This window comes from Egretta garzetta, unplaced genomic scaffold, assembly GCF_000687185.1.
Source record: "Egretta garzetta isolate BGI_Z169 unplaced genomic scaffold, ASM68718v1 scaffold434, whole genome shotgun sequence".
Classification (NCBI taxonomy): Eukaryota; Metazoa; Chordata; class Aves; order Pelecaniformes; family Ardeidae; genus Egretta; species Egretta garzetta.
In genome coordinates this window covers 612,513-627,755 of record NW_009259584.1, presented here as the reverse complement: position 1 = coordinate 627,755, position 15,243 = coordinate 612,513, and the positions used below count along the sequence as shown (strand labels likewise).

General features: G+C 37.5%; 1 protein-coding gene across 6 annotated transcripts in view; it reads left to right on the top strand.

Moving 5' to 3' along the window:
- Window positions 1-15,243, top strand: part of MLLT10 (MLLT10 histone lysine methyltransferase DOT1L cofactor) — a 127,392-nt gene that overhangs the window by 108,886 nt on the left and 3,263 nt on the right. For all 6 annotated transcript variants that reach the window (XM_035893264.1, XM_035893261.1, XM_035893265.1 and 3 more), the window contains 7 exons: window positions 1,098-1,170; window positions 5,682-5,836; window positions 7,718-7,906; window positions 8,313-8,401; window positions 8,527-8,888; window positions 13,992-14,094; window positions 14,828-15,040. In XM_035893264.1, coding sequence (XP_035749157.1) covers window positions 1,098-1,170; window positions 5,682-5,836; window positions 7,718-7,906; window positions 8,313-8,401; window positions 8,527-8,888; window positions 13,992-14,094; window positions 14,828-15,040 — 1,184 coding nt within the window. The remainder of the gene's footprint in view (window positions 1-1,097; window positions 1,171-5,681; window positions 5,837-7,717; window positions 7,907-8,312; window positions 8,402-8,526; window positions 8,889-13,991; window positions 14,095-14,827; window positions 15,041-15,243) is intronic.

Below are 15,243 nucleotides of genomic sequence, written 5' to 3'. Positions count from 1 at the left end.
AGGAATGCAAAAATGTTTCCTGTGACTTCTGTGATTGATGTGTTCAGTTCGGAGCTCTTTGCAACGAGAGTAACACAGCTCTGGGTTTTGTCGTGAATAGTTTAAACCTTTATTTGCATAATTCATGAAATTGCATTACATACAACTTCGTGTGAAAGAGAGCCCGTTAGAGAACTTCTGCAGCATTTAATAATCTTGTGAATATTTACCGATTGGCATTTTGTACTGCTGGCTCTCCTCTACAGTTTTAATGAGCCGCTGGCTTTGCTTTGTTTCATTCCCTCCGTAAGGATTTGTTGACATGTCGTAGTAGTCATGCCTGTTTGGGGGAAGGGAATGAGTTTAGCAGTTTACCAAGAATGGATCAGTCATGTCTTTGCCCTCCAAGAGGTCGGAGGTCGCTTGACTCAGAATAGGGGGAGGGCAACCTTGAAGGGGGCAGATAGGGTTATTTTATTGAGAGGCCATAGGGAAAATAACCCTTTTGAGTCCTTCCAAGCAAAACGTTTTCGTATATTTAATGAGGCCTTTTTTGTTTGTTTTACTACGTTTTTAGCAAGGGACTTTCCTATGCTTCTGCTTATAAATAGGAATTAGTGAATTACACGCTTTCATAAAGTTTTCCGTAAATTTGCAGAATAATGTGTGCTTGTTAGATGGCAGCGGTAAGTTTAATACGTTATATATTTTATGAGTTGTTTTGGGATGCAAAGTGTTAAAAAAATACAGAGCATCAGGATTTGCTGTGATAAGCATACAGATTAGCTGTCCACAGCTGTGATTCATTACTTTCACCGTAGAAATTAAAAGTGGCTGAGGGGAGGGTACTGCAAATGCAAACCACGCTTCTGTGCTGTAAAACTGAAAGGAATGAAAGAAGTGAACATAATCCATGGCCTGGTACAGCCTCAGAAATGTGTAAGGACAACACCTTACATGCTACAGTTCAGCAATCTTAAACTAGTTACGTATTCACTCTTCAGCAGTAACTACAGATAGAAGTTGAGATTTAAGGTATTTTTAAAATATCTACATCAGCTTTAAAACTCTTATCTGAGAAGAGTCGATTTATCAGCTGTGAAATATTTACACTGCAGATCAAGATCTCGGAGATAATAGCCGCAGCCTTGTTGGCAGAGGAGGTTCACCCAGAGGAAGTCTCTCACCACGGTAAGCATTATTTACATTGGAGAGTGCAGGCAGAGGAAATGTTTTAAGATTTGGAAACTTCAGTCTTTTTACTAGTAATACATAAGTGTTTTACAAGCCTATATATATATGTAGGTGTATATGTATATAGACATGTATACATACATTTATTTTTATATAAATATATCCATCTAAAAAAAACCCCTAATATCTCCAGATAGTTAAGAATGTGCTGAAATTTACTTTTATATCAACCAAAATTAGGTTTACAAATGAAGGACGTTACTTAAGAAATTTAGACTTGCTTTAGAGGGATTTACCTATCATTTAATCCACATGTACTAATTATCTCCTCAAATTTGTTACCGTAATAGTATTTTTCGTCGTATTTGCAAAAATTCAAAAATCCCATAGACTTAGAGGCTACAATGATCACAGGGATAAAGTGGTCTGAGAAGTTAAATACCAGTAAAAATTTCAAACAAATACTTTCTTCCCTTTCCCTCACCGCTTCAAAATATGCAGCAATTCTCTGTTCTGCTGCAGTTTACCTCTACTACGGAAGTTTGACATAAGAATTCTGCTGGAATTGTATCACATTATTTTGTTTTAAAATACTTGCTCTTAAAATTTCAGTATTGTGTTTTAAATACTTCAGTAATATTTTCTGTGTATTTTAAATGTATCTTTGTTTTTAAAGGGCTTTATTTTCTGTACTGGATACATATGAATTAGATTTTTATAGTGTTATTACTTTTTTTTTTTTTTTTTTTTTTTTTACTTAGGGACTAACCATGGGGGTTTTATCTTGAAAAGGATTTTAGGATAGCTAAAAAATGGTCGTTACACAGATACAGCATTGTAACAATGAATGTGATTCTTACAGCATGTGTTTATTACAGTAATTTATAATAAATATCTCCAAATTAGATAACTTAATGTACATGCCTGGTGTTGTTGATCTTGTATTATATTCCTTAATTAATCAAAAGAATCCTTGTCAAATGGGGTGAGAATATTCATTGTAATCCTTAGGTGTTATTACCTAGTCATGAACTGGCTTTTAAGCTTTCCGATACGTGTTGCTTCTAGAACAATAAATAGAGATTTCACAAATTAGTTTAGACGGTGTTCTCAGTATAAATACATATATAAATCTTTCTGTAAATAAGGAACGTGCCTGTATATATACAGACAAGTAAGTTAGGAGAATTTTGCAGAGGGAAATGCTCAACAACTAGGAAATTCAAGAACTTTTGATCATATATTAAGTAGACCTCTTATGCATATGTGTTGTGGTAATTACAGGTTTTAATGCCACCTTAGTTAATATGCAAAGGCCCGGTCTTTGTCTGATTTGCAGTAGCCCATAGTTGTGTTCAGGCTGTCTTCAGGTAGAATATTTGGGAAGCTAAACTTCTTAAATATGATGCTTCTACAAAGTGTATATTCAGGGTATATACAGTGCAGCACTTACAACATGGTCAAATTTCAGCTGGTTTTGGTGGGGATTGCAAAGGAGGAGAACTGTATGATAACAAAGGCCACCTCTGTCCAGAACTGCAGAGCTTCCTTCAACGTATGGAAGCTGTATCACTTTGCAAAGAGCAGATAGCTTTTGCTTGGCAGCAGAGTTTTTCAAAAACAAGCAAAAAAAAGGGGCGGGGGGGCGGGAATCACTGCTGTAGTTCCAAAACTGAAAGATGGAAAAACTTAGTCTGAAATACGTAGCATGGAAAAAATTTAGAAAACTTATCCTTCAATTAAGTTCAGTAGTCAGCAAATTTCACCCCTGGTTGTGCGACAATAAAGATCACGCGTATGTTGAAGTTTCTAAAATGTGTAGGTAACTTCCCGCCTTCCCCAGTTAAATAAATAAGTCTGATTGCTTAAAATACAGCTCAGAGTAAATAAAAAGCGAACTTCAAAAATATGCTATCTGAAAACTTTGCAACCTTGAATGTTACCTGCTTTATCTATTAAAATTATTTTTCTGCAACTTCTGACTCTCTTCCATTTTGAGGTGTATGAGATCATAAATACCACACTTCTCCGAAAAAAACAAGCTCAAATAGTTGCTTAAAATAAAAACACTTGCAGAAACAATAATTTGCTGTTGATGAAAACGATTGCTTTTTGGAGATGTATGTGACTCATGAGCTGTATGGTCATTTCAAATTCATATTGTTATGTCTTTGTACACCTATATAACCACAGTGTTTGATGTTTAAGCTGTCATATTTAAAGTTTTAATATATATGAGAAATATAAATATACCTGGTATATGTGAGCTATTTCCATTTTGCAAAGGAATTGCTGCTTTTCCCAAGGTAGCACTCAAACTTTTTTTACTCCATACTTAACCTTAGATTTAAAAACGTGTTTGTAATGCCTGCATTGAAATACGTGTGTATGCCTATATCTAAATTCAATATTGCTTACAATTAGTACTATAAGAGTATGAATAACTGTACCCCAAACTTAAACAAAAAACAGTTGTGAAAGTAAGCAAGGTATGAAACATAAAACAAGAGATTCCCATCTCAGTGACAGCATCAGACCTGTGTGTACAGCACATTTATATTCCTATTGGAAACTATGATCAAAAGCTATTTGGAATAAGGATTCAACCCTAGTATGCAGGAACCATATCATGTCTAATGGATGAGGTAGGGGTTCAGCTGGAAGAGGATGGATTGACTAATGTTGTGATACATGGAAATCTAGATATTCCCCCCCACCCCTGCCTCCTTCTCTACAGGCTTTCAGTGAAGGATTGCAGAAGTTATATAGTCATGTGTTGCTTTGTTTCTACCTTTGTGAAACTGATAGGAAACAGTCCAAAGCCCAACAAGAATTTTGTTGGTGATTTATAATTCAAATGGTGCAATCTGTTAGAGTAGCGTTATGTGCCCTTCAAAAGCATGCGTACAGAGAAAGAAGTTGCTGGGGGGCTTGTGTGGTGGTTTTCTGTATTTCTTTTCTGGTTTTTGATTTGTTTGTTGGTTTTGGATGTTTTTTTAAAAGTGCATTGTTTGTGGGGAGTGTAGTACATCTGTTCAGAATGTTTCCGCATAAACCTTCCTTCTTATCACTTCAGCACATTGTGTATACAACTGGTTTTAAGGCTGGTTTTGCCATGTCTGTGCTGAACTGTTAAATGCTGTTGAGTTGTCATCTCTTGTCAAAAAACACTACCTTGGTTACCCATTCATCAGGGCTTTTTGTTTTAACAAGTGTTTTTCTTCTTTCATCCTGTATGCAAAAGAGGAATTATTTATAAATACTTACAGAGCTCTTAAGTCACCTACTTAAAACCTTTTCTCGTAAAAATCGCTTTGCTCTGGTGCCTACAAAATGCTTGACAGTCATTAGGTAGCTAATGTGCTGTGACCACTGCTTATTACGCTAATCATAATTAACACACTGATTTCCTGAACCCTGTATGTTGCCCTATACTGGGACTATGGTGGTCTTGTTGCTAAGTTTGCACTACATGTGGAACAGTGCAGCTGTGATGGTACCAATAGTTATTACTTACAGGAATAACTAATATATGAGAATCTGAATCTGAGCCTCACTGGAGTTGATTTAAAAAGAAACCAACAAAACAAACAAAACCACCAACCAACTTTTAGTGGGTTTTGGTGTTGGTCATGTATGAGGAATGGGGCCATGCGTACATGAGGCCAGAATCCTGAGTCAGAAATACCCTGAGCATCTGGGTTTGCTCACAGTTTAAATTTTGCCCCATCCAATGCAAAAGAAGCCTTCTCACAGGACCTGAGAGGTACCCAGCTTTCTTAGTGGCTCTGCTGAATATTTAATTTTCTCCTGAATGAGAAAAGACATATGGCAAAGGGATTATTTGAACTATGTGTGATTATGAGTGAAAAAGGAACTATATTGAGTGTGCACAGGACAGCCAGAGGATAACTTTAACTTTCATTGTGTCCCTTGTGAAATAATATTTTCACATAGTCCCTCAAAAATCTGTTTTTACGTAATTCTTCTTAGAACAAGTTAGGCAGTGGAATTATACATGGCCTTTCTATGTGGAAGTACCATTACTGTGCTGATTTTAATACCTTGGTTTTATTTTCCCAGTTTTCTCTGGGAAAGTTTCGAAGATTTTTTTGTTTGTTTGTTTATTTGTTCGGGGTTTTTTCAAGACAGGTGCTCTTTGTATCCATCCATACACAATGGTTTCCTGCTGTAGAAGTATGTGTTGTATAATTTAATACAATGCTGTTTGTCAGTTAGGTATTATGTTCGTCGGTATGCAGGAAGAGGTTATGTGCTTTCTCAGTATAAATTCTCACGCTGTGAAATATTACATTTTTCTTTTATTAAAGCCTTGGCAGTGAGAACCGGGAGTTCTTTAGTGATTTTGATGAATTAACTTAGTCTTGGAAGCATTAAGATATGTAGGTACTAAGGTCTGATATAAGGTAAGAAACTTCAACAGCCTTTTACTAATACGTTTCCTTCCATCCTTTTCTTTAAATATTAAATTGCAATATTTTCAACAGATCCCCTGTAAGCAGCTTGCAGATTCGCTATGATCAATCAGGGAACAGTTGTGGGGAAAATTTGCCCCCAGTAGCAGCCAGCATAGAACAGCTTCTGGAAAGGCAATGGAGTGAAGGACAGCAGTTTTTATTAGAGCAAGGCACCCCTAGTGACAGTAAGTACTCACATTCTGTTTATTACTGCTTTTGTTAACTGCCTTATTCAGAACTGCCATTCAGTGCTTGTCCAAGAATTTAAAGAAAACTTATTTTCTGCTATGACTGGAAATATAACTGTAGTATGTAACTGTAACATAGTCCTTAATGCAGCACATGCCTTCAGTAGATTACAAAAGAATTCTCTATAATTATCTACATTTTTATGGATGGGGAAATTGTGTCATGCAAGAGGAAGTGACTTGCAGATCCAGCTGGTCGGTTGCAGAGTTTGGAAATAAATTCTGGACTCTTAGATCCACTAATGTAAATAGTACAGCACAGTTCCCCAGTTTGCTTTATACTATATGATATAAATTGGCATAATAATTTTCTATTCTTATATTTTTCATTTTTTAATTCTAATCTGTCTACTTCTGTTGCTGTTTTAAAAAAATATTTACAGATGTTAGGCAGGTGTCCCACTGGGCTTTCATACCACTACTATGTTCTGCATTTCTTGTGAAATTCTCAAAGCAAGCAAATCTTCTCAAGTTATGTTTAATAGAGTGTAATAGTCCAAGAATGAATACGTTAAAAGCATAAGTGATGAGCAGATCACTTGGATCTCCATATTCAACAATATATCAGTACCAAAGACAATGACTGAGTACATTGAAAAAAATTTTTTTTAATACCAGGTAGGGTTTTGTGTTATATTTTATTGAACATATTCTTCTTCTCATTGGTAGTGTAAAGTGGTATCTAGTTGGTATTTTTATGAATGGTATCCTGACAAAAATGCTAATTGTGAGGAAATTCATGCAGGGATAATCCTTTAAACATGATAGCTGGAGGACAGGTTTAGCTAAGTCTTATTGCATCTCATTTGGGCTCACTGAGGGTTCCTTTGTATGTTCTTGAAGAGGAGGGATAAAAGCTAAATCCTTGGGAAATGACCAGATGTGCCTATACCAGTAGACTTATGTCTGTAGTAGGCCCAGAGGTCATGTTAAACAAATACAATTTAGAATTTAAAAAAAAAAAAAGGCTATCCTTGTGGTTTTACAGTCACACTCTAGTGCTAGTTGGGAAATCCAAGTTCTGAAACCAAATCGGAGTTTGAGAAAACTGCTTGGTAAAAATCAGGTTAGTACCGAAGATGATGCCCTTTTTCTGCAAAAAAAAGGGGTGGCAACTGCAGTGCTCACACAGTGCTCCCTGCTGGGTGATTTGTAGATCGCCGCTCAAAGCAAATGAGAGCTCCTGCTCACAACAAGGTGTGTCAGGATAACTTCACGTTGGATGACTTTTTTTTTTCATTGTTTCTGTAAGTTTGTGATTCACTGTACAGGACATCAAAGCACAAAAACTCCCTTTTCACAAACTTGCTTGTCTTTACATAAATGTTGTTGGTTGGCTGTACTGTTAGTTGAATGCGTGTTTGTCAGAACTTCTGTTCTGATAATATTTAAAATTTCTAGTACTGCAGCTGAAATAGGTTTTTCTCAACTATGCAATTAACCTGTGCTACTAAAATAATACTGTTTTTATATTCTGGTTTGGGGATAAGTTACCATGTACTGCCTTCTGCTTAAAATGGATGTCAGTGCTCATGACACGACTTCATCTGTATTTAAGCCAGGGTGTAGATATATTGCAAAATTACTATCACATGCTGCATACTTTTTTCTGCACTACAAATTACACAAAATCGATCCTAAACTGTTCCACTTAAAGTCAAATTTCTGTAATGTATCTTTCAGTAATCAATTTATTTATATTTTCACATATGACTTAATGCTAGTCTTAAATTGTAATACAGAAATTTAAAAAAAATAAAGATGTTCTTCATTCTTTGTATGTGGTTGTGAAAGATAACATACACATTTTTACCTTAGTTTTAGGAATGCTTAAATCATTACACCAACTTCAGGTTGAAAATAGGCGGTTAGAAGAACAAATAAAGAATCTGACTGCTAAGAAGGAGCGGCTTCAGCTACTCAATGCCCAGCTTTCGGTGCCCTTCCCAACAATAACTTCAAATCCTAGCCCTTCTCATCAAGTACATGCCTTTCCAGTACAAGCAGGTAAGTAGAGGAGAGTATTAGAATGTCAAAGTAATTCAAACGTGTATTTATATGAAATATCTATTTCATCCACGTATGCTATTGATGGCATATACATGTAGGACGAATATAGACTAAGTATTTGTTGGTGTGTTTAAATGTTTAGAAGCCAACTGGAAGATTTATATGAACCGTTACTACTTGTTTCGGTGCAGTTTCTTTTTTACTTCAGTCTGGAGCCCGTCTGTTTGCATCTATTGATTTACCAATTATTTAGTTAATATTTTACTATTCAGCAATGATTTTAAGATTGAATTTACAGTTTTGATGTTTACCTTTGATGTTATTTTGAAATAATTATTCTAAATATTTTTTTGCATGTTACAGAAAATTAACCACTGTGTGTTTTTTGAAATAATTACTTTAGCACCTAGCACGGATTCCTTGAACAGCAGTAAAAGTCCTCATCTGGGAAACAGTTTTTTGCCAGACAATTCTCTTCCTGTATTAAATCAGGTAATTTTTATTTGTTTCTTCTAAACTTAAACTTGTTACAAGTTAACTCATCATAGTCCTTGCATTGTGCTGTTAGGTGAAATTTTATGCAGCTGAGGGGGTTTTGTTGTTTGTTTTTGCACCAGGAGATAACCTCCAGCGGACAAAGCACCAGCAGTTCATCAGCTCTTTCCACTCCACCACCTGCTGGGCAGAGTCCAGCTCAGCAAGGCTCAGGAGTCACAGGAGTTCAACAGGTCAATGGTGTGACAGTGGGGGCACTAGCTAGTGGTATGCAGACTGTAACCTCCACCATTCCTGCAGTGCCTGGTGTGGGTGGAATAATTGGAGCACTGCCAGCCAGCCAGCTGGCAATCAATGGAATTGTAGGGGCTTTAAATGGGGTAATTCAGACCCCAGCAACAATATCACAGAACCCTTCTCCTCTCACTCATGCAACTGTGCCACCCAATGCAACGCATCCTCTGCCAACTACGTTAAATAACAGGTAAGAATTTGCTGATTTTTCTTTTTCCTGATAGTGCCTACTGTTCTTCATTTAGCTGTACTTTTTGACTGTCTTATTCAAAAGGTACTGTTTCTTCCTTAGCCTGTAATTGTCAAATTAGGTTCTGCTCCTGATCCATGAATGATAGTAAGAAGGCATTTAATGGGGCACGAATAGTGAAGTTAAAGAAAAGATGTTTTCTGTTCAGCTTTTGGGAATCCTAGTGTCCATTTCTTCCTGTTTTTTTTAATCAAGTCACATTCCCAAACAAATGTAATTATGTAAATGTGCTTCAGCTCTTTTTTTTTTAAAGTTTCAGAAAACAATATTCTTTGTCCTGCCAGTTGCTCTTCCATGATTAAAGTAGCACTGGAAAAGCTACCATTTGTTGCAGTAAGAAGGGGGGAAGGGAGGAGGAGAACAGTATACGGTCATGTAATTAAAGATGTAATAGGCATAACTAACCAGAGTAGTAATACAGTTGCATGGTGTTTTCAGTTCTCTGCATCTGTGACTCCAAAGACAACAAAATTATTATTTCAACTGGTGTTCCTATGGATTTTTAAATGCATAAAGAAGATCCACGTTTGAGTATTTGTAACAGCCCTTCCCCAAAGCCCAAGTATCCTCAGTAGCATGAACTGCTGCTGCTTGAGCTGCAAGGCAAATGGGTAACAAAAGGAGAGGTTGCTTTCCAGGAAGGGGAATGGACTGCTTGGTCTGGAAGTGTTTTGGGACAGAGCAGAGACCGGGCTAACTCATTCTCCCCGCTCCCCTTCCCCCCAGAGAGCTGTGGTTCTGTGTAGAAAGAAATGGCTGCAAATTAGGGAGTGGATTACTTGTCTTTTTGGAGATGATGGTGGTTTACGCACCAAAAAAGGCATATGTGGTTGGAATGATGCAAAGGGATCCCTGGTTTTGTAGCTGCTTTTTCCAGTTTCTTACCTCACTGTTTGTTTGGCGGCTCCCGAATGTTCGTGTACAGTATCACTGTGTGGTATTGCTTCAGTAGGCTCGTAAAACCTGATGCTTCCAAGTGTATCCTGTTGTTTTGATGTGCTATCATATTTTTACTGAGGTTATATTTTCCATAGTTTATATCATATATGAACTTAATGTTTCAGACATTGAACAAAAGATATTTTGTTAATGAAAAGTTATCTTATTTATCGAGTATCAGAGGTCTGCTGAAAACACATGAATTTTGCATTACTCTCACCAAAAGTGTGAGGAGGAGTGAGAAATCCTAGACAAAATCAGTTATATTAACCAGTTGTATCATGCTTTCCACTTTCAGGTAATGCCAAAATATACCAGTCATGCTGCTGTTTTCTCATGTTTTTGTTTAATACGCAGAATATTCATTTTTGACTCTTTATATTGCAGAAGTTTTTTTCCCTTTTTTTAATATCCAACTTTACTGCTCTTGAGTGAGTAGCCTGGTAGTAGACTACTCCAGTTCATGCAGAATACTGCAGCTACTATCCTGTTCATTAGCTCTCATTCTAACTTTTCTCATAGTCTGGAATACTCCAATGATTCCCTATTTTCTGCTGCTTCAAGCTGCTTATGATGTACAACTCTGCCAGCATCTCCATTTTTCTATTTCTATTCTTGCATGATCTCTTTCTGCACTGCTCTCTCAATAATACTATTTAAAAATTCATATTAATTTTAAATTTTAAATTAATGTTTATTTTAAATTTAAAAGGGCACTTGACACATTTTTCACATAATTTCTGCTTTATTGAGCTCGTCTAGATGATTTACTGGGCCCTATTCCTTTTGAGGTGTTTCACAGTTGCCCCCACTTTCTGTGATTTTTCAGTATTTCTAGTTGTATATTTAGAGGAAAAAAGTTCAGGCCAAGCAAGCACTAATGCTAATTAGTGCTAATATGATTTTAGCACTTACATGTACATGCCTCATTCCCATTTCTTGCATTGCAAATGCTTTGGTGAAAAATATGAAAAACTTTGCTGTTACTGGAACTAAGTTGTGAAGAGGCTTTGGGATAACTTTGCATGAAGGGGGGAAAAAAAAGGTATTTCCCACTGGTTGAGATTATTGGCTCTGAAACTATATGGGAAACCGTTCATTCCGGCCACTCTTGAGTTCAATGCTGTTTCAGTGGCAACTTGTTGACTACTTCTTTAATGTCAAATTCCTCTAGGCATCACTACTCTTTGAACTGCGTAAGTGGGAGGGTTAAATGGTAACAAGCAAGGCAGGCATGGAGGTTTGCTCCCATGCTGTTGCGAGCTCTCCGTTCCTGGTTAGATTGCATGGTGGTGATCAAGGTTGGAGCTGGCTTAAATCAGTATTCCCAGGGTGATGAAAAGTCACGTGAGAACTCGGCCCTACTTTCTAACTCTTTTGTATTTTTTTTTTTTTAATTAAAAGACTTGCCAGATGTTCCTGTTAAGTTGCTACTTACAGCAACTTCTCAAGCTTCAGAATCTGTTCAGACAGTTTAATGTGAAAAATAGCTAGATTATTCACCAATAAATGAAGACTTCTTTAAGGACAATTCCTTACTCCCTTGAGCTCTTTAACAGTGGGTCATAGGGAGGTGAAAAAACACTGATCTGCACACTGCTGTGTGAGAGAGTTCCAAATTGTATATAAAAGAGCCTACATTCATTTGGCAGAGAAAAATATTCGATCCTTTTCTGGGAAAAAGATGGCCTAATACAGATTGCTAGCAACCAGGAGATTAAGTTATATTCAGGGAAAAGATAGGATTGTTTCCTTACATTCTCACAACCAGAGAAGACTGCAGGATGGAGAGTTTCAGACCGATCATATACCCTTTAATGAGAAGCTAGAAAGGATTAAATTTATGTTCCAAGCTGATCTGGTTTAGAGAAAGCTCTGTGGTGAAATCCAGTGAACTGCCTCTTCTGGGAAGCTCGGGAGCTGCAGTGTTTTGTCTTCTGCAGTTAGGTTTTGTTTGTAGAAGCTTAGATCTCAGCTGCTGGCTGAGGGTATTTTCTTACAAGTGCCAGTGTAGAGCAAGAGAGGAAGACAGAGTGGATAAAGAGAAGGGAGAACAACAGCAGAAAAAAGAAGTGTAACAGTAAAACATGATATAGGAAAAAAGAGAGAATGGGATAAAAGAATGAAAAATCAGTGGAGAAGATTCATTCCAGTAGAGAAGAATACAGAAAAAGTGAAGGAAAAAGAGAAGGAAATAATGGTAGTATTAGTCAAACTGAAGGTACTTTTTTTTTTTTGTGGTTGTTACCAATATTTTTGATACAATTGAATTTAAAGCTGTTTGAAGGAATTTTAATTAATCAATGAGTGTCATCATTTGAAAGGCAAACATATGCACAGTTCTAGCTTGAGTTTTCCTGTTGTAGCTCAGGAGGACGATCTAGGAGTTTCCTTGGGTGGGTGAAGTGTCATCTCTGCTTTCATCAACAATCAAACAAACATTGCTAGCAGTTATCAGGAATAAATAGAATGGTTACGCATTTTGTGGTCTGTCATGTTAAATCCCTGGTGTGTGTGCACCTGGAATATTATGTGCAGTTCCGATTATGCAGTTTCAGAACGGGGTATAATACAAGGAGAAAAACAGTACAGCAAGAAGAATCGGAGGCAAAATGGCTTGCACGAGACAAGGTCAGCAGAACTGACTTCTTGGCTAGGGGAAAAGACCATTGACAAGAGGTTTGAGAAGCAGGAGTGTGGTAGAAATGATCATAATGGATATTGTGAAGTAGATGATGGGAAACAGTAAGCGCAGCCCAGCACGTGTTTCCCATAGCATGGAGGCCATCCAGTGAAGTACGAAACAAAGTTTATGTGTTGCTTGCCCTGTCCCAGCAGTAGAGAATGGTGATACTATGGCTATTTTCATACTGGCTGGTTATTACAAAGTAAATGTCAAAGTGATTACGGAGCTGGGCTACAGTGTGCTAGCTACTGTAGAAAGGCAAGGTAAATCTTGTGTCTAATGGTTAAATGAGCTAAAATTAATGAGCTAAATGGTTGTAGCCTAACTGCGGATTTGTGGCTGATTTAAGTTAATTTAATTCCTTACTACCAATCACAACTAGTGATCCTGTTGTCCTGTTGGTATCTTACACACACATGCTTGCTGGTACTAGTGCTTGTGCATTCACACAGTAACCTCATCTACATTAATAGATAATCTTTCAGTGTGTTTTGTATTGGCTTCAGTTTCAGCTCCATTCCCACGAGATGCAGCTCATTGTGCAAGAGCTAGCTCAAGGGGAGGGGACAGAAACGTACAGCTGGAAGGAAATAACCTTTCAATAACAGGGTAAACCTATCATGAAACTACACCTTAACAATTCAGTGGGTGTTTTAAATTAGTGAAAGCTAATGCTGGTACCGAAAGAGTAAATCCATCTGTCTTCCTGGTTTTCTGTTCCAAACCCACCCTTGTTCATGCTGTTGGTCTTGCAGTGAACTAGTGTAGCTGACGAAACCCTTTACTTCCAGAGCAGTTGTCAGCTGGATCAGTTCCGTGCTCAGTTTCCTAAATGGCTGCGGAAGCTGTTATGTAGGCATGAAAATGGGGACTGGGAGCTAAGCAGTAGGCAAGAGCTGAGGCAGCCAGCTTCATTCCATGGCACCATCGGTTGGCCCACTTGAAGGCTGAATGTGTTTGCTAAATTACAGACAAAGTATAGGCAATAGCAACAGAATATAGCAAAAGATGAGAATTTAGAAGGAAACCAAGGCAAAGTAAATGCTAGTTAACTAAATATTAAAGGTTGGCAAGAGCTGTCATATAAAATCTGGCCTTTCTGTATAAATATTTGAAAAAATATAGAAATGGTAATCATTATCTCAGTTTAAAATAATGTGCACACAGTAGACTGAGGTTACAGGCAAGATGTTGCTGTTGCTCAGCAGAAATGAGACTGGGGGGGATGGTAATGTCTAGGTATGTATCAAAAATGCAACTGGACAGACAGACAATTTAATACTTGACAGTGTGCAATCAAAATGCTAAAAAGGAACTGTGTGTTTATATACATCTTTTCTTTGTTTCAATGGAAAGTTGAAGTAAAAAATTCCCATACTTTCATATAAACTACAGTATTACCCTCTCAAACCCTACAGTGCCTCGGGACTAGGATTACTTCCTGACCAACAGAGACAACTTCTACTCCATCAACAGCACCAGCAATTTCAGCAATTACTAAGTACCCAGCAACTCACATCAGTAAGTTTTCCAGTTAATTATGATTTATTCTTCTATTATATTCTAAGGCACGGATAAACTCCTCAGCCTAATACAAATTCTAGAAGTGTGTTTAACTTGATATTATGGGTTTTGATAATCTCTTTGTTTTTCAGTTTTGGATGATAGTCATGCTAAATTACAGGATATTACTGGGCTGTGTGTATTGCTGGAAGAATCATTGCCTAGTGCCTTTAGTCCCGTTTTGTCTTGTGTGGACGTGGTGGCTTGTCTCTCTCAGCAGCAGAGTTTGGGACCATGTATGGTCCTAAGCTATTCTCTCATTCCACTAGGACTCTGGCAAAAGATTTTTGGGTACCATCTCGTGAGCTGCCTTTGCTCTGCTTTGCAGTATTCATATAGGCCATTAGGTAACTGGTTTAACTATTTGTATTGTTAATTGTGTAGTTTTAGTACTTTGACAGACAAGGTTTGATATTCTTCTCGGGTATGTTTCTTACGATAGAGGCCTGACAAAGCCAGCAGGCTCAGCTGAGCTTCTGCTGAGCTACATATTTCAGGAAATTTTATAGGCACTTTCCTCCCTTTCCTACAGTCTTGTGGAACTTCATTAGTGTAATCTAAATTAGCTGGGATTAGGTTAAGGTTGCACTGACTGGAGATCTGGATAAGCAGGAACCCAGGGAGGAGCTATTTTTCAGTAACTAATTCTTGAATTTTTTTTTTTCTCTTCCCTTTCCTCATATTACTCAAGGAACAACATCAGGCCCTTTTGTATCAATTAGTGCAGCAACAACATCACCACCACCAACACCATCAGTCTGAAGTACAGCAATTGCAGATTACTGGAGGAGCACAGATACCCATAAATAACTTACTTTCAGGCACACAGGCCTCACCGCTTAATGCAGCTACTACAAACCCATTCCTTACAATTCATGGAGATAACACAGCTCAGAAGGTGACAGTAAGTATATTTCTCACCTCATTTTCAATGTGGTACCTCCATGAGGTAACTAGAAGATAAGCAGTAAGTTATGTGCCTGTATTTGCAACTCAAGGATGCAGAATTTTTTCTTTTCTTTTTCTTGAGCCCTTGGGCTGCACTTATGAGGTTCAGAACTCTGTGACCTTGTAGTCACTTCTACCTAACCTGTCTGCTGCGCATTC